Genomic DNA, 25856 nt, shown 5'->3' on the forward strand with positions numbered 1-25856 from the left:
GTGGAGTGAAGATGAGTTCGGTCGTTGGTTACACACGATTATCCCTAAGGTCTCGACGAGGGCATGGTTCAAGGGATTGAATATAGGTCGTGATTTCATTCGCGTGATATCTCGGCTTATGTCCAATCACTACAACCTAAACGCGCATCTCTATCGCATTGGGCTCGCAGCAAACAATCTTTGTGATTGTGGCGATGGCTATCACGACATCGAGCATGTTGTCTGGTCGTGTATCCGATTCCATGCTGCTCGCTCTCAGCTCTCCAGAGCACTGAGAGCACAAGGCAGACAATCGGATATCCCCGTCCGGGATATCTTAGGTAGCCGCGATCTTGATCTTCTGCTTCATCTATACCTGTTCCTCAGAAACGCCAATGTCAACGTTTAATGATGTTTCCTTCGTTGTGTCCCTGTTTCATATCCATCCTATCCGATCTATAAACTTTTACTTAGTTGCGGCAATACATACACACACTCTTTACAGATACACGGGCCAAAGGTTGTGCAGTCCACTTATCATTCAACAAGAACCAAAGGTTGTACCGTTCATGACAACTCTACACGAGCTGATGTTTGCGCCGGCTAGTGACCATTCTATCCTGGATTCCTCGAGTCGAGAAGACGCACCACGCTAGATATGGAGTACATACTAGGGGGGCGTTGCTGATTAATGGTCAGCTGCATCCCAATAGGAAGAATCCCGTGTCGGGCACACGTACAGAGCATTGGAGACAGCAACATCCCAATTACGAAAACACTTGTAATACTAACCTCGAGCCAACCGCGAGTAATCGGTTACATATTACTAACATAGATAATAAGAAAAATTGTATTGAACTCCCGGCCCCGTGAGGCTAACGCCATATGAGCCTTTATAAAAATATATATTTTGGAAAAAAAAAAAAAAAACATCGTTTCTTGTGCTAAGAGTGTTTGTGGCGATTGCAGATTGATAGAATATGTGTACATAAAATAGAAAATAAATTATACCTATCTAGTGCAATCATACATCCATTTGTGCACTATTATTTGGCTCCCTTTGTGCTCGTTGTGTTTTTTTTTGTAGTTGCTAGTGTGTTGTAGGCACTGTATGAAACGGATGAATTCGCTAGGTGAAATTATAATGAACCAGTAGATGACGATTGTGAGTACGCCTATAGATACATTTTATGTTACCGCATTTTCTTCGATAGCTTCGTGCTATCCAAGACCGCTAAAAACGGATACTTGACAAACGTTAAGCGATCGGAGAAAATTTGTCCGGGGCGCTTTATGGTTCACTCCTGCGACAGGAGTGCATCTGTGATACTTTATACTGCTTGACGAGCAGATCACTTTTGTTGTGGTTGAGTGATTTGGTCTGATAGGCTGGAAAACAAACTGAAACGTTCGGTTTATAGAGTAGCCGTGGGTTCTTGATTTCATTAGCAGTGTCACAAGCAGTCGCATGAACAAATCCAAATCGACGTCGCGAAGGAGTAGTAATTAAACTCATCTGTAGCTATTCTAGTACCGCATCGCTATTAGCATAACTTAATCATAAGGCATATTATGGCTTGTTCAGATTTGTGTTAGTGCTAGTGTGTTGCTCATCACTTGACTGTTTGTTTACTTTCCTGTTACAATCTCGCTTCAAATTCGCGTTTCAGCTTACTTTCAAGAACCACTTGTAATGGAAAAAGATAATGAATTTATCTGTACAGTTTGTAAAAAAAAGAGACCGATAGCTCCTAACTTCTAACGTGCATGTATTGCTTCTCAACTGATCACTTCAGATGTAAGAATATTGTGGGAAATGCAATACGTTGTATGAAGGAACAGGATTACTTTTGCACACCTGATTGCTCTGCCATATACCAGCGAATTGTTTCCATGCAAGATAATCATAGATCCATGATGTCTTCTCTCGCTGCTGAGATGAAAGCAACTATTTCAGCCTCCGTCGCTAAGGAAATGCAATCGATATCAATTGAAGTGAAACAGATTACAACTACAATCGAAAAGTCACAGGAATTCTTATCCGCTAAGTTTGATGAAATTGTCACAGATTTTAAAGATCTTAAACTTGAAAATGCAAGGTTGAAAAAAGAGGTAGAATATTTGAAAGAATCTCAAAATCAGCAACAGGAGATGATTTATAAGTTAGAAGCTAATGTTGACAAGTCTGATAAAGCTGCAGTGGGTAACAACATTGTAGTTTGGGGTATCCCTACAGCTCCAAACGAAAATGTGTCTCAGATTGTTGGAAAAGTTTTTACATGCTTGGGATTGAACTCTTCTGAACTTGTGACTTCTACTGAGCGAATGTTTGTCAATAATAAACCTAGCAATGCTTTGATTCCTATAAGAATTATTTGTCATGACAGAGAATCAAAAGAGCTGGTACTGAACAAGAAAAGACTGTTGTCAACCGTGATCGACTCAAACTACATTGTTAACGAGAGAGCAATAAACGTAACCTTGCGTGATGAGTTAACTCCATTATCCCTGGAATTGCTCAACGATCTTAGAGAATCCCAAGATCTTTTGAACCTAAAATACGTTTGGGCGGGTAGGGGTGGTGTCATTTTGGCGAAAGATGACAATAGTAAGCCTGAATTGATAAAAAATAGAGAAGATCTCAGTCGTGTCATGAGCCAATTCTGGAGGGCTCCTAACGTACCTGAGTCAGAATTGGTTCCCGGTCACTCTCCTTCGCCAAAACGGAAGAAAAGTGCACATTAATATGAATTATTTTCGGGCTATTTATGGGATTTTATACTAATAATGATTTCGAATACATATTATGACAATTTACATGATTATAATAAAACATGTGATATGACTAGTAAAAAAACATTGAATGTTGTTCAGTGGAATGTGAGAGGAATGAATGACTTTGTCAAATTTGATGAAATTATTTACTTTGTTAATGAGTGTAAAAGCATTATTGATGTCATTGTTATTGGCGAGACTTGGATGAAAGAAGAAAATAGTCAAATCTATAAGATTCCAGGCTATCGCGCATTTTTCTCGTGTCGCGATGGTTCTTCTGGAGGTTTAGCAATTTTCGTAAAAAATTCATTAGAAAACAAATGGTTAGATAGCCAAACTGTGAATGGTCTGCACTTCATCCATTTAGAACTGAAATGCAATGGCCACGTGTACAAAGTTATTGGTGTTTATCGTCCGCCTTCGTTGGATTATAATGTGTATCACAATATTTTAGAAGGTTGGTTATCAACTGCTACACAATCGAAACCATCACTCAATGTTGGTGATTGTAATGTTCCAATAAATCTAAAGAACAATAACGTAGTAATAAAGTACACAAATTTATTAGAATCTTATGGTTATGTATGTGCAAATACGCACCCAACTCGTCCAGCAAGTAATAATACTTTAGATCATTCTATATGTCCGATCAATCTTGCTGTCAACCTACAAAATCATACTATCAACGATCTTAGTGACCACCTTCCCATTATTTCATCTATTCCTTTGAATAATGCAAAAAGTCAACAAGTGTTAAAAATGGACATTGTTGATCATGCCAAACTTGAGAATCAGTTCACAATTTTTTTGAATGACTTTAAAGTTACTGATGATATTGATGCTACTCTAGACACTCTTTTAACTACATATAATAACTTGTTGGCTGAATGTACAAAAACTGTTGGAAGTTAATACAAATAAAAAACAAGTATCTAGAAAAAGTGAAAATCAGTCCCAACAATGCACGCGCTAGGGATATGCTTGTTCACGTATCCAAAAAAGTTAAAATTCTAAAGACACGATGTAAAAAAGAATATTATGTAAATATACTTGATGGCTCAAGTCATTCCAATGTATGGAAAAAACTGAACGAAATTTTTGGTCGCGTTAAACCTAGAGAACAAATCAAATTAAAAGTTGATGGGAGAACCATAGTTTCTGATAAAGAGGTTACTGAAGTACTTAATTGCTATTTTTCCAGTATTGGCAATAAATTGGCCAGTAAATTACCAATAAATAATTTTGACTATCTCAAACCTTTAAAATGTATAAGCAGCTCTATTTTTTTGAGTCCCGCTAGCGTGAACGAAGTCAGCATTCTAATAAGTCAGCTCAACGTTAAGAAAAGCAAAGGCTATGATAATTTTCCAGCTAAACTGATAAAAGCAAACACAGATCAGTTTTCTGAGATTATTTCAAAATTTTTTAATAAAATAATCGTAACTGGAATGTATCCAAATGCTTTGAAAATCGCCAAAGTTACACCAGTGTTTAAATCCGGCGACTCCTGCGAACCTTCGAATTATCGACCGATTTCAACATTACCTGTTCTCAATAAAATTTTGGAAAAGCTGTTAACTTCACGGCTTGTAAGCTTTTTGCGTATAAACAATGCTATGTACGAATATCAATATGGTTTTCGAGAAGGCTGTGTAACAATGACCGCTATTATCGAGCTCGTTGATGAACTGATCTGTGAAATTGATCAAGAAAAGATCGTAGGTGGCTTATTTATCGATCTTAAAAAAGCTTTTGACACTTTAGATCATGAAATTTTGCTTTAAAAACTTGAAAGATATGGTATAAAAGGAGTTGCTAACGATTTGATGAAAAGCTACCTATCTGATCGAAAACAATTCGTTATGTTTAATGGTGTTCGCAGTGACTTATGCCCAATTGGCATGGGAGTTCCTCAAGGAAGTAACATAGGTCCTTCACTCTTTTTGATGTTCATCAATGATTTAGGAAATTTTAAACTACATGGTATACCGAGACTTTTTGCAGATGATTCAGCTTTATTTTACCCTCGTCCTAATGTTGAATCCATTGTAGCTGATATGGAATCAGATCTAACGGCTCTCATGGAATATTTTAGTGGTAATCATCTCACACTAAACCTTACTAAAACAAAATATATGGTTTTTCATTCGCCACGCAAAAAAATCTGTCAACATCTCGATCCGTCTGTCAGGAACATGTCAATTGAGAAGGTCACATCTTTGAAATATTTAGGGCTACACTTAGATTCTTGTCTATCATGGGACACTCATATAAATCATGTATCGAGAAAAGTTTCAACTCTATGTGGTCTCATGAAAAGAGTACGTTGTTTTGTGCCTAAAAAAGCGCTGCTGCGTTTTTATTTCGCATGTATTCATTCCATACTCCAATATTTAATCGTTGTGTGGGATCAGTTATATTATCTGAAAAGGTAAACAAATCGATCGTTCTGTTATTTTGTTCCGTACTAATTCGTGTTTTTTTTTTTATGTTCAACGCTGTTTTAACGTAATCATACAACCTCGTCGCACGCATCGTCAACCACTGCACTGGAATACTATCGAGTATCATCATCCGAGCTCCGATTTGGCATCTAATTCTGTGATTTTGTGTTGGATCTAAGTTGACCAAATCGAGACAATGGAGATAATCAACATCTGTTTCTCGTGTGCCAGTGAACTGCAGGATGTCGACGCAATTGTGTGCAATGGTTTCTGTAAATCTGCGTTCCACTTAAAGTGCGTTAATCAGACCTCTGCTACTCGTGACATCATTAATAGTTCCTCTCAGCTGTTCTGGATGTGCAAAGGGTGCACTAAAATGATGTCGATTGCTAATTTTCGGCAAACTATATCCTCCACCAACACAGTAATGCAACTTGTTAATGAGGAGCATAACAAAGTGTTACATGAACTTCGGAAAGAAATTGAGCTGAACTCAGCAAAAATAAATGCAATATTAAAAAATAACCCAGAGTTCACTATACCAGCACCAAGCGTCGACATTCAGCCTGCAGGACAGGTTTCACGTAAGCGTCGTCGTTTGCAAGAAGGGGAAGATACCAGCGCTAACAATGAAACCAATGTCGTGAAATATGCGGAAGGAACGAAAGAAATAGATGCTGACGTTGTTGTGCCGATAGCTATCTCGCAACGAGAGCAAAAATTCCATTTATATCTGTCTGGTTTTTCTCCTCAAGCAACAGTGGATGAAATTTCACAACTCGTGAAAAAGAATTTGAACACTGATGAGACTGTGGACGTAGCGAAGCTGGTTCCAAAAGGTAGAAATCTTTGTGAACTCACCTTTGTTTCGTTCAAAGTCGGTATTAGTTTGTCTCTCAAGGATCTGGCCCTCCAAAGTTCTTCGTGGCAGAAAGGAATAATTTTCCGAGAATTCGACTATGACCAACCAGCAAGGAATACTTTTCGTGCACGATCCGTCTCGACCAAAGATTCATAGTGCTGAAATGATTTCATTAGGACGTGAATCTGAGCAGATCCGAAATTTCGAACCGATCATAACAAACAATCACACATCCGACATCCGAGCCCCTCGACCACTAACGATTTATTACCAAAACGTTAGAGGGCTACGGACCAAAACAAACGATCTTTTCATTACTCTCTCTGCCTGTGACTACGACGTCGTTGTTTTTACTGAGACCTGGCTGAAAGATGATATACTTGACTCGGAACTAACTACTCGTTACACTCTCTATCGCCGTGATCGTAGTTCTGCTACCAGCCAATATAGCAGAGGTGGTGGAGTGCTGATAGGCGTCAAAACCGAGCTAAAGAGCGCTTCTACAGTCGTGGAAGGCGATGCGGTGGAACAAACCGCTGTCTGTATTGAAATGAAGGATGGAAATATCTTTGTGTGTGCCGTGTACTTACCTCCTAATACTGACCCTTCGCTTTACGAGATGCATTCAACTAGCATTCAGCAACTGACTTCGTCAGCTAAAGACCATGACAAAATAATTGTTTTTGGAGACTACAACTTGCCAAATTTATGCTGGCGGTACGACGACGATATGTATTGCTTTCTACCGATTAATGCGTCTACCGAACCCGAACTAGCTTTGACTGAATATATGCTAGCGAGCGGATTACAGCAGCAAAATCATTTTATAAATGACAACGGAAAATTGCTCGACTTGGTTTTCATAAATAACTTCGCTTGTGCAGATGTTTTCGAACCGCCAAACCCGTTAATGAAGATGGACAGGCATCATAAACCGTTCGTCGTAAAGCTGGAAGTTGAGCAGCATATACTCGACGAGGAGATTGACTGCTATGATTTCAGTAGGTGTGATCTTACTGCCTTGGATGAGGAATTTCGACAAGTTGACTGGAATCAAATACTGGAAGAAGAATCGGTTGACGAGGCGACTGCCCGTTTTTATGACGAGCTTTTTCGGATTATAAGAACCAGCGTACCAATGAGAAGAAGGAAAAGAAAATTTGACAAGAACCATCCGTGGTGGAATGCGGACCTTCGAAATCTCCGAAATCGTCTTCGCAAGTCTAGGAAACGATTTTTCAAATGTAGGAACGAGTTACGAAAAACAGAAATGCATGAAATAGAGGCGCAATACAACTCTTTGAATGCACAATGTTTTCGTGACTATATTCATCGCGTCGAAGATAGTGTGAAAGAAAACCCGAAATATTTTTGGAAATTTATAAACGACCGGAAAATGATAAAAGGAATACCACAAAACGTACGATACCGAGGAATGACCGCCAGTACGTCAAAAGAATCTGCAGATATGTTCTCGTCTTTCTTTCAAAGTGTGTCAAGTAACAACTCACCACCTTTGTCTGAAACCTACCTGAACACTATTCCGCAATATAATGTCAACGTACCCCGGATGAGTTTCTCGCCCCATGAGGTGTTGCTAAAACTACAATCCATCGATGGATCAAAAGGCCCTGGTCCTGATCAACTGCCTCCGTTCTTCGTTAAAAATTGCGCAAATTCCCTAGCCCTACCCATAAGTATTTTATTCAACCGTTCATTCAATGAGAAGAGCTTTCCTACGCTCTGGAAGTGCGCCTCAATCAAACCAATTCATAAATCTGGCTCCCTACATGATGTCGAAAATTATCGAGGGATCTCCATTCTCAACTGTCTGCCTAAGGTCTTCGAATCCATGGTGCATGATGTACTTTATCAGTCTACCAAATGCATCATTTCCAATGACCAGCATGGTTTCATGAAGAAACGTTCAACCACTACCAACTTGCTAAGCTACGTATCGACTCTTCTAGACAAAATGGAGAAGCGACAGCAAGTTGACGCTGTCTATGTGGACTTTGCCAAAGCTTTCGACAAGGTACCGCACATTTTGGTAGTTGAGAAGCTCGGACGTATGGGACTTCCAGAGTGGCTTACACAATGGATCTGTTCATACCTCACGGGCCGCATCTCCTTCGTTAAGATAGGCGATTCCTGCTCTGATCCTGTTCATATACGGTCCGGAGTTCCTCAAGGCAGCATACTCGGACCCTTGCTGTTTGTTCTCTTCATTAACGACCTCTGCACGAAGCTAAAATCTAAGAAGCTGTTGTACGCTGACGATTTAAAGTTCTACCGAGTAGTTACATCGACTCTGGATTGCTACGCACTTCAAATGGACATCGAGTCGCTATTGGAATGGTGCCGATTAAATGGAATGGAAGTCAATGCCAACAAATGCTATGTGATTTCTTTCAGCCGTTCTCGTATTCCGCTTTTTATCGACTACAAAATGGGAAACACAATTTTGAAACGTACCAGCACAGTAAAGGACCTTGGAATACTTGTCGACAGCAAATTGAGATTCACTGAACACATCGCCGCAGTAGCGGCCAAAGCGTATTCTATACTTGGATTCCTGAAGCGCACCACAAATCACTTAAAGGACGTGTATAGTTTGAAAACGTTGTACTGCTCACTTGTGCGCAGTGTATTAGAATATGGAGTGCAGGTTTGGGCTCCGTATCACGCTGTTCACATCAACCGGATCGAACGGATTCAAAAGCATTTTGTTCGATATGCTCTAAGGCGCCTAAACTGGAGGGATAGGACGATCCTGCCATCTTATGAAAGCCGATGCATGTTGATCGACCTACCGACACTATCAAGCAGACGAATACTCCTTCAACGTATGCTCATATTTGATGTTCTGACAAACCACGTCGATTGTGTTGACTTACTTGGGAAATTACGCTTCAACATTCCTCTTCGAGTGACGCGTCAAGTGGATTTTTTCCGTCGTTCAAACCATCGCACCTTATATGGGATGAATAATCCTCTGGACGTCTGCTGCAATCGCTTCAACGAAGTTTCAGATTTTTTTGACTTTGGAATGACCAAAAATTTGTTTAAAATTAGAATTAACTGATAAGTTATGTCTGTGCGTTACATTTTTATAGCGAAGATATTTTCAATACACTATATCATGCTGCCAAATCAAAACTAAAAAAAATCCAAACACTTCAGAAAAGATGTGTGAAAGTAATCTTTAATCTACCGTTCCGATATCCGACAATTTCGATCTACACTAGTTTAAACCACAGAATTATTCCTATTTTAGGATTGTGTGATACTCAAACTATTATGTTTGTACATAATACATTGCATAATCGTAATTTCCATCATAACATAAATTTTTCAACTCGAGTGAACCTTCCGAATACGAGAAATGCAAATGAGTTATCAAGAAGTAGAGCATACACAAACTTGGGTTTCACGCGCATTATGAGCTACGGTCCATTAAAATTCAATTTACTTCCCAATGATTTGAAATCAATAACCAATAACAATATTTTCAAAAGTAAGCTGAAACATCATATAATCAGAAACGTAAATGAATACATTCTTTAAATGTGCCAACCAATTTTGAATTTAGACTTTACCATTCTGATTTTTTATAATTTTTTTATTTTTTTTATTGTTATCAAGTTTTAAATTAATTCAAAATAGTCTCCAAAGTCATTAATGTTATCGCCGTTTTGTTTTTATTTTATTTTTAATTTTTTTTGTTTCCTATCTTAAGTGAATTCCTTCAAAGGAACTAAGTTCCACTGGGATTTCACTAAGTTTAGTTTATTAGTTAATAGTTTACTCTCCATGTTTTCCTAAATTTTTCTTGTTTTTTTTTCTTTAGCTGTTAGTAAGTGTCCACTACCAGTGGGCTCCCTATGAGCCTATTGGTGTGGAAGTCAGTGGAGGGTAAAAAAAAAAGAAAAAAAAACTTCGTTTTTACACATCGCTTGCTCTGTTTGTTCTGGAGCTTTGTTCTCTCTGCACCTGCTGCTTGATCTCATAGATTTGCATTTGGGAGAGCATATTGTTGCGTACAATCGCTCTACGCCTCGCGTTCATCGCGTTTTGGTCAAGCCGCCCGACGAACTCCGGATACGCTTCCTCGAACATTGTTAATATTCGAGGCGACCGGTCATGTTCGTCTCCAAAGCAGTGCAGATGTAATAGGCGCGGATCACGAATTTATTCATTTCGTGTTGATAGTGTATACTTTTGTTTAAGCTGGTTCTTTCGACGCAGCTTGGGTCGTTTGCTGAGGGATCTCGGGGAAATCTTCAAACAATAACTCGCGATGCGGAACACGGAACAAAATGGTGGATACAATGGTGGAAAATCACAATTACAACACGATAAAACCCGACGATAAAAGGCGGAAAACAATACTTACTACTCAAAACCTAACAAATAAAGAACACCGCGGTTTGGATGGCCACACAATTCACGCTTGTGAAATAAATTGATTTTTATACATGTAATTTTTGTTATATTACAAATTTTGGGTTTTTTTTATGGCTCGAGCTCACCGGTTTCGTTGCGGCCGTTCGCTGCGTTGGTCGACTTCCGGTTCTTCTTCGAGGGCTGGAACAGGCGATGGCGGGAACGGGACGGCTTCGGCAGGACTCAGGGACGGTTACACGACGATGGGGGATCAAACTTATTTCAGACGTCGCACGGCCGGATGTGACGATGGCCGGCGACACTAGTCGGTCAGAGAGTTGAGACGGCTTGTAATTTCTTCACACACGGTTCCGGAACCACTTTTTAAGAGCCTAGCAAAACTGCTATGCTAGCTCACGAGCACGGATAACTGGATCCCTTTTAGGAGGCGGGATTCTTTTAATTTTTTCAGCAGCGATAACAACTGCGTCCATGCTGTTCCAAATCTTCGCGGAGACTCCTCGATTTTGTCTCATTTTCTCCTCTCAACGCTTTTTTTTTCTTTTCAAATTCTTTGCTCGTCTTTTTCAATTCTTTCAAACTATTCAAGCTTTTGACCTTATTCAGGTTCCCTGGTACTTTTCCATTAAGGCCTGTTTCCAATGCCGACGCCCTATCCCTCTTTCGCTGCGACGACGAGACACACGATTATTACTCCGACAAACAAACACACCTCAATCTAGTTGTTTTGGTTGGTGTCACTACTAATAACTAAACATTCAAGGTAGCATGCTTTACCTTGACATTAAACCTAACACTTGTTTCCGCACAAATAAATAAATAAATAAACAAATAAACGATGATCTGAATAAACTGAAAAACAAGCAATTGTAAATAAACTTTGAATGTATAAATAAATAAATATTTTAATAAATAAATAAATAAATTAATAAATTAATAAATATCTTTCTTTCCTACTACTAAATAAATAAATACAAAAAAACTAACTAACAAAAAAAATATGCTGCAAAAAAAGTCACAGGAGGGTTGTGTCCGTGACACGACCGCATAGTTGACGTAGGATTCCATTAGGCTATCTGTTGATTTTGGATATTTTGGAAAAAATACATCGGTAAACTCTTTGATTTGGTGGCCCTGTAAAGGGCCGTATTGTTTTTCACTCCACCAGTGTTTATCGAGTGATGATGATAGAAGGATGGTAAACAGTCGTTGGATGGTGCGTATCAGATAAAAGATGCCGAAGTGGAACGAGATATGATGAAAACCGCCTTTGTGGTCCTAGACGAGATGCTTCCTGTGTTATGTATGGATGAACTAAAAAAAACTCACCAATGTTATATAAGATAATTACCAATACCAAACACAATTATCATTTTTTCTCATCAGTACAAACATGTTACTTTAATATAGAGAAAACATATTTAAAATGGAAAAGGTAATTTTCTTTTATAAATTTTACTTTCTGAGTGTTTATTCAACCCAATGCGAATTTTAATTGGACTAACAACACCTAATACGATATGTAGAGCATATGGGAAATCACTTTTTCTCATATTTCTTCACTTTTCCAATTTTTCTCACTGTAGAAACTTTTGTTTGGTGAAAATGAACACAACAAAACAGACAGCTTAAACCGAACGACCCGTTCTTGAGCGGGAACACACCTTGCTTTTTATTTATGAAAATTGAAATAAATCGTTTCATATTTCAAGTCATTTTTAACACAACTGCTACCATATACAATTTTACACTTACACTTGTGCTAAATTTTTCACAATACACGATTGGTCATTGATATAAAATTTCACGAAGCAACCAACATTAAAGTTCCAAATTTAAATTTTATATGCTAGAATTAATCGTTTCACTCACCTTACTTGCAATATAAAAATACCCCCGGACTTGCATGCAATGCCGAGTTCACCCGGGCACTTTAGTTTTGATGGTTTGAACACTTTTCGGTGGGAACAAATGCTTCCCCTACTTTCATGTATTTCTAATGTCGATTTCCCCCAGGCAGCTTGGTTTTGATGTCTCTGTTAGGGAACACATTACGGTGGGAGCGAAAGCTTCCCCTTCTTTTATGTATTTGCAATGCCGATTTCCCCCAGTAGAGATGGGCAAACCGTTCACGAACGGTACGAAAAAACTAGTTCGCCGAAAAGAGTGAACGAACCGTCGTTCTTTTTCAAAGAACGGTATTTCTCCCTACGAACTGATTCCGAGCGAACGGTTTGTGAACGAACTGATTCCGAAAGAACACTTTGCGAGTGAACTGATGGAGAGTGAACTGTTTGTGAACGAACTGTTTGGGAGCGAACTAGTGCAGCTGAACTGATTTGCGCTGGACGGAATGGATAAATATAACGAGAACGCTTGTAAGGAAAATAAAACTATATTATCATTTATGAGCAAAATGCATCTAACGCAGGGTTTATTTTGTTAATGTATACTCAATTTTAAATGCAAAACTATATATTTTCAATTTCATGTATTCATTCAATTCCGCGTAACCTTCATATATTTCCTGATCATCAGAAAAAAATCTGGGGGAATCTGGGGCGATTCATGGATTAGGTGAACATAAAATCTTATAGTGAGGGCAAAGTTTTTTTTGTTGTTTTCAATTCATTGTTTGGCCTATTGCGTGTACGTGTTATCGTGATTGTTTGTATGATTGATTGTTAGTGAAAATCGCTGCTGTTTTTTCCCCTTAATGAACATTATGAAATATGATCTTACATGGAACCTGTGTATTGTCCAAAAAAAGAATATGAAAAACTGCACATATTTTGCTCGCATCACATTATTACATAAACTTATATTGACCGATAAACATATTTTCACATACAGTTTGCGACTTTTAAAGAAGAAGCAGCTTATCTTTCCCCACTAAATTTCAAAAATATAAATCCCATGCGTACACTATCCAATCCAACGATATCAATTGATAGCTGTGTATTGATGTAGGGTTCCAGTTAACATTCTATGTTGTTCTTAATACCGCTGAACGAAAGAGCGAAAGAACGGTTCAAAAGAACTGATTCGCTTAAATGAACGGTTAATGAGTGAACCGTTTATCAAAGTGAACTGTTTTGCCCATCTCTATCCCCCAGGCTGCTTGGTTTTGATGTCTCTGTTAGGGACCCGCCGCATATGTCGTAAATTTCGACCAATCAGAAGTGAGTATTTCCGTTAGGATAGGGGTTGAGATTTTTCAATTGTTCGATAGTTAGTTTCATGATATATATTATTTTCTTAAATACAAAAAATTGTTATGGAGTGTCGAAATCGATTGACGCAAAAATTTCATCGATCCATCATGAAATGACTGAGCAACAAGCGTTTGAAATTGGACAATTTTCACGATGTGCTCGATTTTCGATTTTCAATTTGTACCCCAATATGTTCCCGAAAGACGTAATCCTACGTCAAAATAATCCTTTGTGAAACACCAACCTGGGGGTCTGCGATCAACTGTTTATTTGGTTTATTATAAAAATTGGACTCATACGTCATCTTTTCTACGACAGTTAATCACAGACTCCCAATACTACATTTTTTCCTTTTTAGTCACTTGACAAATTACATTGAGTCAAACACGAATTGTGGACATGGACTGTGGATTGCTCAAATGACAAGATAGACTAATATTTAACTTTTTTTTTGTTGACAATATCGGTAAGGTCCAAACAAACGGTTGGCCTTTCCACCAAATTCCATATTGTAACACAACGTTTGGTTACAGTGTGTCCACATGATCTGTCGTCTGGCAGTCGCAACACACCTCGTAGGCGCAGCGTTTCGTGGGTGATGTCGATGGCGGCTATTTCCGTGTGGCGGTAGCTCTCCGGGTTGAACCCGGCTGGTGGCCCGCTTTTGCAACTCGCCCTCCAGCCGCTGGCCGCTCGCTCTTACGCCCGTTCCTGGACCAGCTCCAGTTCGGGGAGGCTCCTCGGGTGATCGCATTCTTATTACTCTTCGTGATCGTGTCTCCATTTTATTGGAGACACCCGAGAGACAGCGGGTTGGCAAGGTATATTAGACTCCCACTTCGCCAGAGGAACCTTTTCGGGGCGCCGCCCCTAACATGGAGATCAGACCCTAAGCTTCCAATGACCCGGGAGGCCTTCCCTGGGGGAGATAGAGATATAGATTTTGTGTGATTTTTTTCAAAATACACTGGATTCTTTTTACGCGATTTTTTTCGTAATTTTATTTTACGCGGTTCTCTATAAATAACGCGATTTGCTCGAAATTATGCGATTTTTTACGCGATTATTTTTTGCGCGCACGTATCAGTCTCGTAAAGAATTTAGTGTATGTTTATTTTTTTTAAATCGTCTATTTCGATCGATTCGATCGAAATATTTTTATTTTTATTTTTTTTATTTTAATAATTTTTTCGTCACGTTCATTGTTTGGTTCTAGATATTTAATTCAAAGCAATGGCCATCAGAAGCTGCAATTTTTTTCATCCTTCATCCAATTTTTTTTTTTTTTGAGTTTTTGGAGCCAAACCAGCAGCATTTCCGTATGAATTGAAGTGCAGCTCAGCGATTACGTGACCCATCGCTGAAAACAAATGGTAATCGAAATAAACCAAGCCGCGGAGTGGCGAATAAGCCGCATACCACAGTTGGTCCCAATAGAATAGCTACTGGGTAGCATCGTTTCCCTGGCTGGTTTGGCTCGATGTGACTGGGCATTGTCATCAAAAAAAATCATCGTGTTTTATCTTTTAGTTATTCTGATAGTTTTTGGCGCACATGGTTGTATGGTTAGCGTAACAGCCTCTTAACACGACCGGCCTGGGTTCCCAACTGACGTCGTTGGGGTTTTCTGAGGCGAAAAATCTCTGGTTACATCTCCTTTCGGAAGGGAAGTAAAGCTGGTGTCCCGGCTCATGAGTTGTTGAGTCTGATAGGTAGGAACGGAAATAGGCCGGCGAAATTTGGAGCAGAGCACGGTTTAGTTCAATATTTTTCTACGGTAACGTATCATTTAACAGTTTCAACGGTTTTCGGCGCTTCCGTGGTTTTCCACGTTTCTTGTTCCTCACATTAAAGTTCCCAAGTCGATACGTATCACAATTTATTCTCCTTTTTTCGAACAAATAGGCCTTTATAAGTTGTCAGAATCAATGGAGGGATGATCTTGGAAGATGGTTTTACTCTATTATCCCCAAAGTTTAATCAATTCGGGCTCAATTCACGTCTTTATCGTGTAGATCTTGCTACTAACAATTTATGTAATTGTGGTCCAGGATGTCAAAATATCGAGCATGTTGATTGGTTATGTAAAAAATGCAATTAATGAATTCAACTGGCTGCTGATTTAGATGTTCGGAACAGTGATGCCACATTTTTATCTGCACCAGAGGAGATAAAATTCTTTCTCATCTGTACTTTTTTTTCCAAAAATCTGTACCATCGAAAATATTCATTATAGAGAAAAATATATTTTATTAGCATGAAAAAATATTCATTCATTTACATTTAAATTTACAAGTCATTCATGTGTTTGATGATGCTCATACATAGTTTTTCTGAATCTAGATTGCATGCTATCATTTATTAAAATTCTCGAGCTGTCGCTACGATGTTTAATCAAATATTTTGATCTAAAATAGCGTTCATCGTATCGTTGTTGAGTCGATTTCGAAACTTATTTTTGTTCTGATTATATTGAAAAAAATGCTCGACATTTGCCGAGGAGTTAGGCATGGTGATATCATCAAAAGCAAAGCATCTAGGCGCCGAAAATGCGAGCGAACCGTTAATTAATTTTAGACATAAAATTTTCGTTAGCCAATTCTGCACATGTTCGTTTTCTGAAACTGTGATTTCCTTACGGAGTAGTTTTATCTTTAGGATATGGAATTAATTCTCCAGATCTTGTATATTAAAATTTCTGGGATTTAAGATTGCCGCAGCCTTGAGCATCGGATCATCAAATTCACATCTTTTTCCAATTTGCTTGAGCAGCTCCAAGCAAAAAACTGTGACAAATCTGCTGCGATTCCAACTTAGAAATTAACCGCTTTTCAAATTATTTTCAAATTTAATAGCATTGGACATTGAGACAACGTAAGATTTCTCGCAGATATTAATAAGAATGATTGAATGGTTAAATAAAAATGCGGAAGCAATTCGAAGCTCAATTCATGCAATTTTGCAATCGTTTTCATTGATTTGTGGTTTTTCCATTTTTTCACAATAACAAAAGTTGCTTCACTCTCAATGCTGTAACTTATGAACCAATCGACCGATTACTGCCAAATTTTGTCACGTATCCATTGAAAGATGTTTCTTAGTGATAGTCAAGTAGATTTTTGCAAGAGGCGCCATCTAGACGTCAACCTTATCAACTTTCAGCTGAACTGTTATACTCACGCATATCAAATTATGATTATAATTTTCAGAGTTTTCATTTGATCTTTCAAAAGAGAAAAAAATACAGATTTTGAACAATGGAAAAACTCAATTCAAATGCAATTACGACACACAATCGCAGTCCTATGTCGAAATCCCGTCCGTGCCGCTAGGCCCAGAGCATCAACTTTTATTATCATATGACACACTTTCATCGTGCTTGAATTTCTGCAATAACGAATCCACAATTACTATCGAAAATTCATATAATTCTCAATTACATAGAATACGTTACCCATTCCCAAAAACGGAGCACAAAGGGTGTATTGAACGATCCAGAACCAGCAATACATTACAATATTTTTACAATTTGAAAAGCGCAATGATATAAACACGGTTTTTTTTATTTATACCACTACTGTATTGTTTGGAGATCCGCTTTTCTTCGATAAATGCCAATAACTGTTTCCAAACAAAGTACATGATTTCATTGTCTGATTTTTCGGAAACACAAACAGCCTACCAGCTTGAATAACAATATTCGAGAATAAATCTACAAATTATATTTTGATATGGAGATAACGTAAATGGAATTTGGAAGAAAGGCTCCGGGAGGCTCATTCTACTCATGTTGAAAAAAAAATCGAAGAATTTCAAACTTTTTTTTCTTCTTTCTATTAATAACGCTATCATATTTATCAGTAAAAACAAGAAATAGGAAATAGAAACAAACTCAATATTAAATTTAAGTGAAAAAATAGAATTTTCTTGTTTTTTTCCTTAAACTGTAGGAATGTTCACGTAGACAACAGGGGGAGGGGTATGAGGAATGTTTGTCCACGGAGGGGGAGGGGGATGTCCGAAATCATGCTTTTTATGTCCACGTGGTATGTGGACAGCCCCTAAGTCGTTCGAGTTATGTGTCCGAATCCGAATTCTTGCTTTTTTTTAATGAGTACTACATGGGCTGAAAAGTCCCTGGATTTTTCAACAGATGCCGCCACTAAAAATAAACAGGATTCATTTGGAGAGGTTGATCTGTCACTAGTTTATGTGTGAAGAAATTTCATGACATTTCAATTATTTGTTCACAAACTACAGTTGTTAAGTGTCACTACCTGAGCATTCGTATAGAAAATGGAAAAAGAAGAATATCGTATTTTGATAAAACATTGTTTTTTGATGGGAAAAACTCCGGAACAATTAATGCAGTGGTTGACGAAATGTTATTCCACTCCTACTCCTCCGAGAACAGCAGTTTATCGGTGGTTTAGGAAATTTAAAATAGGTCGTACAAGCACCGCAGATGCACCTCGCTGTGGAAGACCAAAAGAGGCTATGAATCCAGAAGTATGAGTGATTTGATAAGGGTCAAACGAGCAGTATTCTCTGCGTAGAACGAGATGCACATTACAACATGGCACAGCTTGATCAAAACCACCCCGATTTAGTTATTTGAACTGATTGAGAACTAAAGATGACCGACGAATTAGAAACTTACTGTAATTCACCCTATTAATTACAAAAAATTGACGTTAATTTTTTAAAGAAGTGAGAGTTTTTCCATCTGGTTCTATAGTTATGAAACACTGGAATTTTAGTTTTTGAATTTTTCGCGCCTGAACACAACAATACAGTTCAGGTGGCCATACATGAGGATAGTTATTATATTCTACGCTATATACTTCAATCCAACCGACTTCTTACATATCTCTGTAAACTCAAAAAATTGGTTCTATAGTTATGAAACGCAGTGTATTAGACTTGCTCCAAATGAAAGACTTTGTACTCGTTGCTGGCAGAAATTCTAAGCTTTGCCTGAAGAATCAGATGGCTGTCTATAGATAGATCATTTACTCTGCAATTGAGTATGCTTTTACTGCCTGCAAGGGTTTTGACCGGACTTACATGCTGTAACCCCAACGCGTTCAGAAAGAGTTCTTTAAGACTTTTCTAAATCTGCCGCTCTGATCCACGGTCTAGAGATCCACGAAAGAGCCTACCTGTATGTACTAGCTTTGGGAACTACATCCTGAAATTTGGAGAGGGGTGCTCGTATTTCGTACATGAAATTGTCCAGAATCTTTATGTTGTACAATAATGTCATGGGTTTAAGTTCAAGTAGGTGGTATATTTCAAGAAAAATTAAACTAAAAAGAATGTGTTCTTCATTCAAAATATCATTAAAAATATTTTAACCATATGAAACGAGCATTTGAATGCAATTCCAATTTGGATTTAAAATGCATAGCAACAGCTGATCACTTAGTATGTTAAGAATTTTGTATCAAACAAAACGTTCATGAAATAAGTATATATTTTTGCCAAAAAATTTCTTGTACTATAGATCGTCTTTCTGGCGTCGATGTTATAATTCATAAATGCTGGGAAAATACATTGTCAAGATAATGTTAAGCGGGGAATCCAACTGATCATCTTTATTTAATGATATATAAGTAAAGATGTGAATAATATTCCGATACATTTCGTTCATCTAGCTAATAATTGAATTAATAAATTGCACCATCTGTATAAATTAGGATCGAAGCCGCATGTAAAAATGTTGAATTCTAAACGAATAACACGTTCACTGGAATAACCGCATTATATGTTATCTCTCGCGATTCAAATAAATATTTGATTACTTACGTATCCAATAACGGCAGGAAGGAGATGGTAGAGTCCAGCGTCCGAATAGTGGTGTTTCCCCGTACCACCACTTTTTCGCGAGTGATTCGCCTATATGTTTCGTCCCTTCGCATATTCAATTATGTGCGCGCCGTGTTTTGTTTTCTCTAATTCAATTGAATGTAGCTATGAATGTAGCTGAATGAAATTTTTATGTAAACGACGTCAGATTGATAACATATGTATATAGTATGTAAGAATATCTATCACAGAATACTATAAACTGAGACGAAACTTGCGTATTATTAATACTGGTGTGCTCTCTGGTCAGTCTTCTTTTGATCTACTGCGTTAGACCAAAGTGTCACTGTTTTACCTATTCGAATATACTACGGCACCTGACAATGTCATCCACTAGACCGGAAATGTCCAGAAAACATTTGTTACAAGTTTAAAATTGGAAAAACCCCCACTTTCAACCTTTAGAATCCAAACACCTTACATTTTTTAATCTTCACCAATACACTTTGCCGCCACAAATAGCACATTCCGCAAAATTTTGAATAACGCGAGTACAAACAGCTAAAGTTTATCATGGGGTTGGGATTGTTTTGTGGCGGAATTGGCCAAAACGAAGTGCCCATCCGCGACGAAGATAGTATAAATGATACTGAATCCGGAGTCTGGGACCGAAATCTCATCTCATCACATCGATGATAGACAGACCAATAATATCGGATGGAGGACATGCGCAAAGGATCCGTTTTCGTCTGGAGCACAGTACTGACTGTTGGTAATTTCGCCATCCCCATGCTGCTGTCCATATGTACCTAGCATACCGCATGCATGATGTTTTTCGACGTCTAGTGACTCCTTGCTGCCGGCACAAGGTGAAATTATCGGCATTCTGTATGAAATTACGGAAAATAGAAAGGCAGGGAATTGTGCAACAGCTGTAGGCGTGATTGAATTATCGATCTGGGGAAAATGCAGAAAATTGGTTGGACCCTCACAAATCAATATTTATTCTAGTAACATTGTAGGCTTTTCATTATTTTATCTTAGTATGAAAAGCGCAAATAATGATAAAGCTTGATATAGCAAGACCGACAAACGTAGAAAGGTTATTTTCCATCTATTTTATTCATTCAGTCATTTATCTTAACACGTTGAGCCCCGTGTCGGTCCCTAGAAATTGACGTTGAATTTTTCGTTGAAAATACTCAGTTCACTAGGACTGACAGTTACAAAATAAGTATATATAGAAAAAATTGTTTGTTTCCGAATGTTTCACGATATGTGACTACTTTCTGACCATTTTCTTTTTATACAATAAATGTGTCTGGGACTGATATTGTGCAAATGCTTTTGATGCGGGCTAGATGGAAAGCGTAGCAAGAACAATTCGGGCCTTAACGTGTCAAACAAGTTTAAATTTCATGCATTTGTATGGTTCCGTTTAGTTTGAAATACAAAAATTTCCAGACTTTTCGTTATACAATATATGCTGCAAACAAAGTCACAGGAGGGTTGTGTCCGTGACACGACCGCATAGTTGACGTAGGATTCCATTAGGCTATCTGTTGATTTTGGATATTTTGGAAAAAATACATCGGTAAACTCTTTGATTTGGTGGCCCTGTAAAGGGCCGTATTGTTTTTCACTCCACCAGTGTTTATCGAGTGATGATGATAGAAGGGTGGTAAACAGTCGTTGGATGGTGCGTATCAGATAAAAGATGCCGAAGTGGAACGAGATATGATGAAAACCGCCTTTGTGGTCCTAGACGAGATGCTTCCTGTGTTATGTATGGATGAACTAAAAAAAAACTCACCAATGTTATATAAGATAATTACCAATACCAAACACAATTATCATTTTTTCTCATCAGTACAAACATGTTACTTTAATATAGAGAAAACATATTTAAAATGGAAAAGGTAATTTTCTTTTATAAATTTTACTTTCTGAGTGTTTATTCAACCCAATGCGAATTTTAATTGGACTAACAACACCTAATACGATATGTAGAGCATATGGGAAATCACTTTTTCTCATATTTCTTCACTTTTCCAATTTTTCTCGCTGTAGAAACTTTTGTTTGGTGAAAATGAACACAACAAAACAGACAGCTTAAACCGAACGACCCGTTCTTGAGCGGGAACACACCTTGCTTTTTATTTATGAAAATTTAAATAAATCGTTTCATATTTCAAGTCATTTTTAACACAACTGCTACCATATACAATTTTACACTTACACTTGTGCTAAATTTTTCACAATACACGATTGGTCATTGATATAAAATTTCACGAAGCAACCAACATTAAAGTTCCAAATTTAAATTTTATATGCTAGAATTAATCGCTTCACTCACCTTACTTGCAATATAAAAATACCCCCGGACTTGCATGCAATGCCGAGTTCACCCGGGCACTTTAGTTTTGATGGTTTGAACACTTTTCGGTGGGAACAAATGCTTCCCCTACTTTCATGTATTTCTAATGTCGATTTCCCCCAGGCAGCTTGGTTTTGATGTCTCTGTTAGGGAACACATTACGGTGGGAGCGAAAGCTTCCCCTTCTTTTATGTATTTGCAATGCCGATTTCCCCCAGTAGAGATGGGCAAACCGTTCACGAACGGTACGAAAAAACTAGTTCGCCGAAAAGAGTGAACGAACCGTCGTTCTTTTTCAAAGAACGGTATTTCTCCCTACGAACTGATTCCGAGCGAACGGTTTGTGAACGAACTGATTCCGAAAAAACACTTTGCGAGTGAATTGATGGAGAGTGAACTGTTTGTGAACGAACTGTTTGCGAGTGAACTGTACGGGAAAGAACTGATTGAGAGTGAACTGTTTGGGAGCGAACTAGTGCAGCTGAACTGATTTGCGCTGGACGGAATGGATAAATATAACGAGAACGCTTGTAAGGAAAATAAAACGATATTATCATTTATGAGCAAAATGCATCTAACGCAGGGTTTATTTTGTTAATGTATACTCAATTTTAAATGCAAAACTATATATTTTCAATTTCATGTATTCATTCAATTCCGCGTAACCTTCATATATTTCCTGATCATCAGAAAAAAATCTGAGGGAATCTGGGGCGATTCATGGATTAGGTGAACATAAAATCTTATAGTGAGGGCAAAGTTTTTTTTGTTGTTTTCAATTCATTGTTTGGCATATTGCGTGTACGTGTTATCGTGATTGTTTGTATGATTGATTGTTAGTGAAAATCGCTGCTGTTTTTTCCCCTTAATGAACATTATGAAATATGATCTTACATGGAACCTGTGTATTGTCCAAAAAGAGAATATGAAAAACTGCACATATTTTGCTCGCATCACATTATTACATAAACTTATATTGACCGATAAACATATTTTCACATACAGTTTGCGACTTTTAAAGAAGAAGCAGCTTATCTTTCCCCACTAAATTTCAAAAATATAAATCCCATGCGTACACTATCCAATCCAATGATATCAATTGATAGCTGTGTATTGATGTAGGGTTCCAGTTAACATTCTATGTTGTTCTTAATACCGCTGAACGAAAGAGCGAAAGAACGGTTCAAAAGAACTGATTCGCTTAAATGAACGGTTAATGAGTGAACCGTTTATCAAAGTGAACTGTTTTGCCCATCTCTATCCCCCAGGCTGCTTGGTTTTGATGTCTCTGTTAGGGACCCGCCGCATATGTCGTAAATTTCGACCAATCAGAAGTGAGTATTTCCGTTAGGATAGGGGTTGAGATTTTTCAATTGTTCGATAGTTAGTTTCATGATATATATTATTTTCTTAAATACAAAAAATTGTTATGGAGTGTCGAAATCGATTGACGCAAAAATTTCATCGATCCATCATGAAATGACTGAGCAACAAGCGTTTGAAATTGGACAATTTTCACGATGTGCTCGATTTTCGATTTTCAATTTGTACCCCAATATGTTCCCGAAAGACGTAATCCTACGTCAAAAAAATGGCACGCATTGGACAACTTCACGTTGTACAGTTGTAGGTGATTTCACCTAATAAACAGAGATTATAAGTAAGTCCAGGCGAACCATCAACATCGAATATACGGTCCAATCGCTATCAACTGAGGACAAGAGATGTGGTTAGTGGGATCAAAAGGGTGTAATCTTTGTGAACTACATAAACCTGGGGAAACTTATAATATTGAACGCAACTACGTCGAGGTTGCGTTACTTACTGTGTATTAGAGATAGGAAATTGCGTTACGTAGAGAGGGGGAGAGGTATTGCAACGATGGTTCAAAGAATGTTTAACATGTGTTTAACGGGCTCTGCCCGATGAATTTTGAAAAAAAAAGTTTAATGTTTTAAACTGATTTTGTATTGAAACTCTACATTCCGTACTTGACGAGAATACACAACTGGTCTCAACTATTGTTTGGCTCCTCATTACATTCTCGAAACACGTTGACAGCAAATTGGTGTTGGTGAGAAGTCAAAACAACAGAAAAATGTTTTTAATGCTTTAACACCAATTTGAATTAAACGGACGAAACCCCAACGAGTGGAGTGGAGTGACGATGTACTCCACTCCACTCGTTGGGGTTTCCGTCTCCCTCACAGTTTTGAACTTCCGAAGCGGCCTTGACACATAAATATCTAGACCTCGACCTATATCTGTCTGCCAGAAAATTACTTCTGATTTGACGAATCAAATAATTATCCGCACACATGGGCACGAAGGATGAATGCCAGTAATTTATCGTCTGGACAATTGTACGACCTTCACCTGCTGTCAATGATATACAACACATATGACTACTCATCAACTGCCATTAAATTGATACATGCGAAAGGTTACCACCGTAGGTTGATGTACTTACAAGCGAGTCCTTCTGATGATGACGGAATCATTGGACAGAGAGTTGAGTATAGATGGCAGTGAAGGTATCGACGATAGGAACATTGTTTATATATAACGAGTTAACTATTCTTAAGACACAAACTTGAACACATTTTTAGAAACTGTAAATACTGTAATTAAATTACAAGGAGAATTTTACAACTTGCGTCAGTGCATACCGACTATCTTTTCTAGAATGATTTCGCAACAAATGCGCGCAATAACAAACCAGAATATATTCATTATAGGTTCCTAGGGAAACTGTTTTTGAGAACATAATGTGTTACTATGGAATGGCGAAGCGAGTACCGTATAGTCTTCCAATTGGGATACATTAGGAGTTTGTGAGAACAAAATGGAATTCACTGAGATTGACACCAAAAATCTAAAATAATTTTTCAGTACTCGCGAGAAAAAAAAATGTATCTTGAATAACATAACAGAAACTCATGTATACGATGTTTCGCGTATACCTGGTTATGAATCATCGAATCAAATAGAAAAAAAAATTAAATACTTAACTGATACGATCCCTGTATTTGAAATCATTTTTCATTGTACATTCCGATCGCATTTTTGCAACAACAAGAAACTATGGGCCCTAATCCAGAAAACGAGACGAGCAATTCGTCTCGTCTCGTCTTGGCTTCAGTCACTGTCGAGCAAAATATCCCATTCCAGTACACAAGTTTCATTGAAATGTTTTATTTGGTAGACTGGAGAGACTTCAGTCACAGTTTTTCTCGGTATGATCAGTGATGTCAGATGAGAAGACATGTTTTTGTTTTGAGAAAAGCATCAAACAGTTTTAAAATTGATCAATCGATACTCTTTTCTCAGTGCCAAAATATTAAAAAAAAACATAACAAAAAGGAATAAGTTTCATATATATTTTGGTTTCATTGATATTTTTCCTCGAGCCGATCCTCGATATGGTTTTTTTTTTTTTTTATCTGTATTATAGTGATTTTCAACTCATTTGGTTGGTTCGTCACTTTTACTTCCATTTTTGGAAGAATGTCGGGAGTGAGAATTGAACTCGTGACCTTCAGCGTGAGAGGCATGGATGTTACCACTACGCCAGATCGCCTCCACCCCTCCTCGATATGGTTTCATCACTCAGACGTTTTGTTATTATGGATTTTTTGAGGGCAATATTTGTTCACCTAATCAACGATTTATCAAGAAAAGTTTAATCTCTATATACATGTATTTCCAATAAAGTAGTTGTTTTGAATTACTCATTTTCGTTCAATATGTGAAGACCCTTTTAGTGCCGTGTTAATGTATTCAAAACAGTCATCTAGCATCCCTGGATATGAGTTCAATGTTTACATTTGGTTGTGTTGTTTGAAAATTTGTAAAATCTTGCAATTACTGAATTGAATTTGATGGTTGCAGTTGAAGACATACATTGCTTATGCAATACTAGTTTAGCCGTGAAACAATTTTTGAAGATAAAGGCGGAGCAGAAGAATACCGATGCTTTCAATCAACAA

General features: G+C 37.8%; 1 protein-coding gene and 1 long non-coding RNA gene across 7 annotated transcripts in view; both read right to left on the bottom strand.

Moving 5' to 3' along the window:
* LOC129775132 (katanin p60 ATPase-containing subunit A-like 1) overlaps positions 1-25197 on the bottom strand; it is a 61922-nt gene extending 36725 nt beyond the window's left edge. Inside the window, exons 1-2 of one of the 5 annotated variants that reach the window (XM_055779443.1) lie at positions 19972-20314; positions 19491-19667 (exon numbers count right to left, since the gene is read on the bottom strand). In XM_055779443.1, the coding sequence (XP_055635418.1) occupies positions 19491-19603 (113 nt within the window). In that variant the 5' untranslated portion in view covers positions 19604-19667; positions 19972-20314. Of the gene's footprint in view, positions 1-19490; positions 20315-24337 lie in introns of those variants that run through there. The other 4 variants (XM_055779441.1, XM_055779442.1, XM_055779444.1 and 1 more) reach the window with 4 other exon arrangements.
* On the bottom strand, positions 4422-6704 carry LOC129775134 (uncharacterized). Of its 2 annotated transcripts, XR_008742861.1 has the most exons (4): positions 6270-6704; positions 6060-6218; positions 5276-5372; positions 4422-5177 (listed from the first exon to the last, which is right to left on the bottom strand). It is a non-coding gene; the product is annotated as an uncharacterized LOC129775134 (long non-coding RNA). The 2 variants fall into 2 exon arrangements; XR_008742860.1 differs by having other exon boundaries at positions 6060-6704.
* Positions 25198-25856: the final 659 nt, after the last annotated feature.

Source organism: Toxorhynchites rutilus, chromosome 3 (assembly GCF_029784135.1).
Source record: "Toxorhynchites rutilus septentrionalis strain SRP chromosome 3, ASM2978413v1, whole genome shotgun sequence".
NCBI classification, from domain to species: Eukaryota; Metazoa; Arthropoda; class Insecta; order Diptera; family Culicidae; genus Toxorhynchites; species Toxorhynchites rutilus.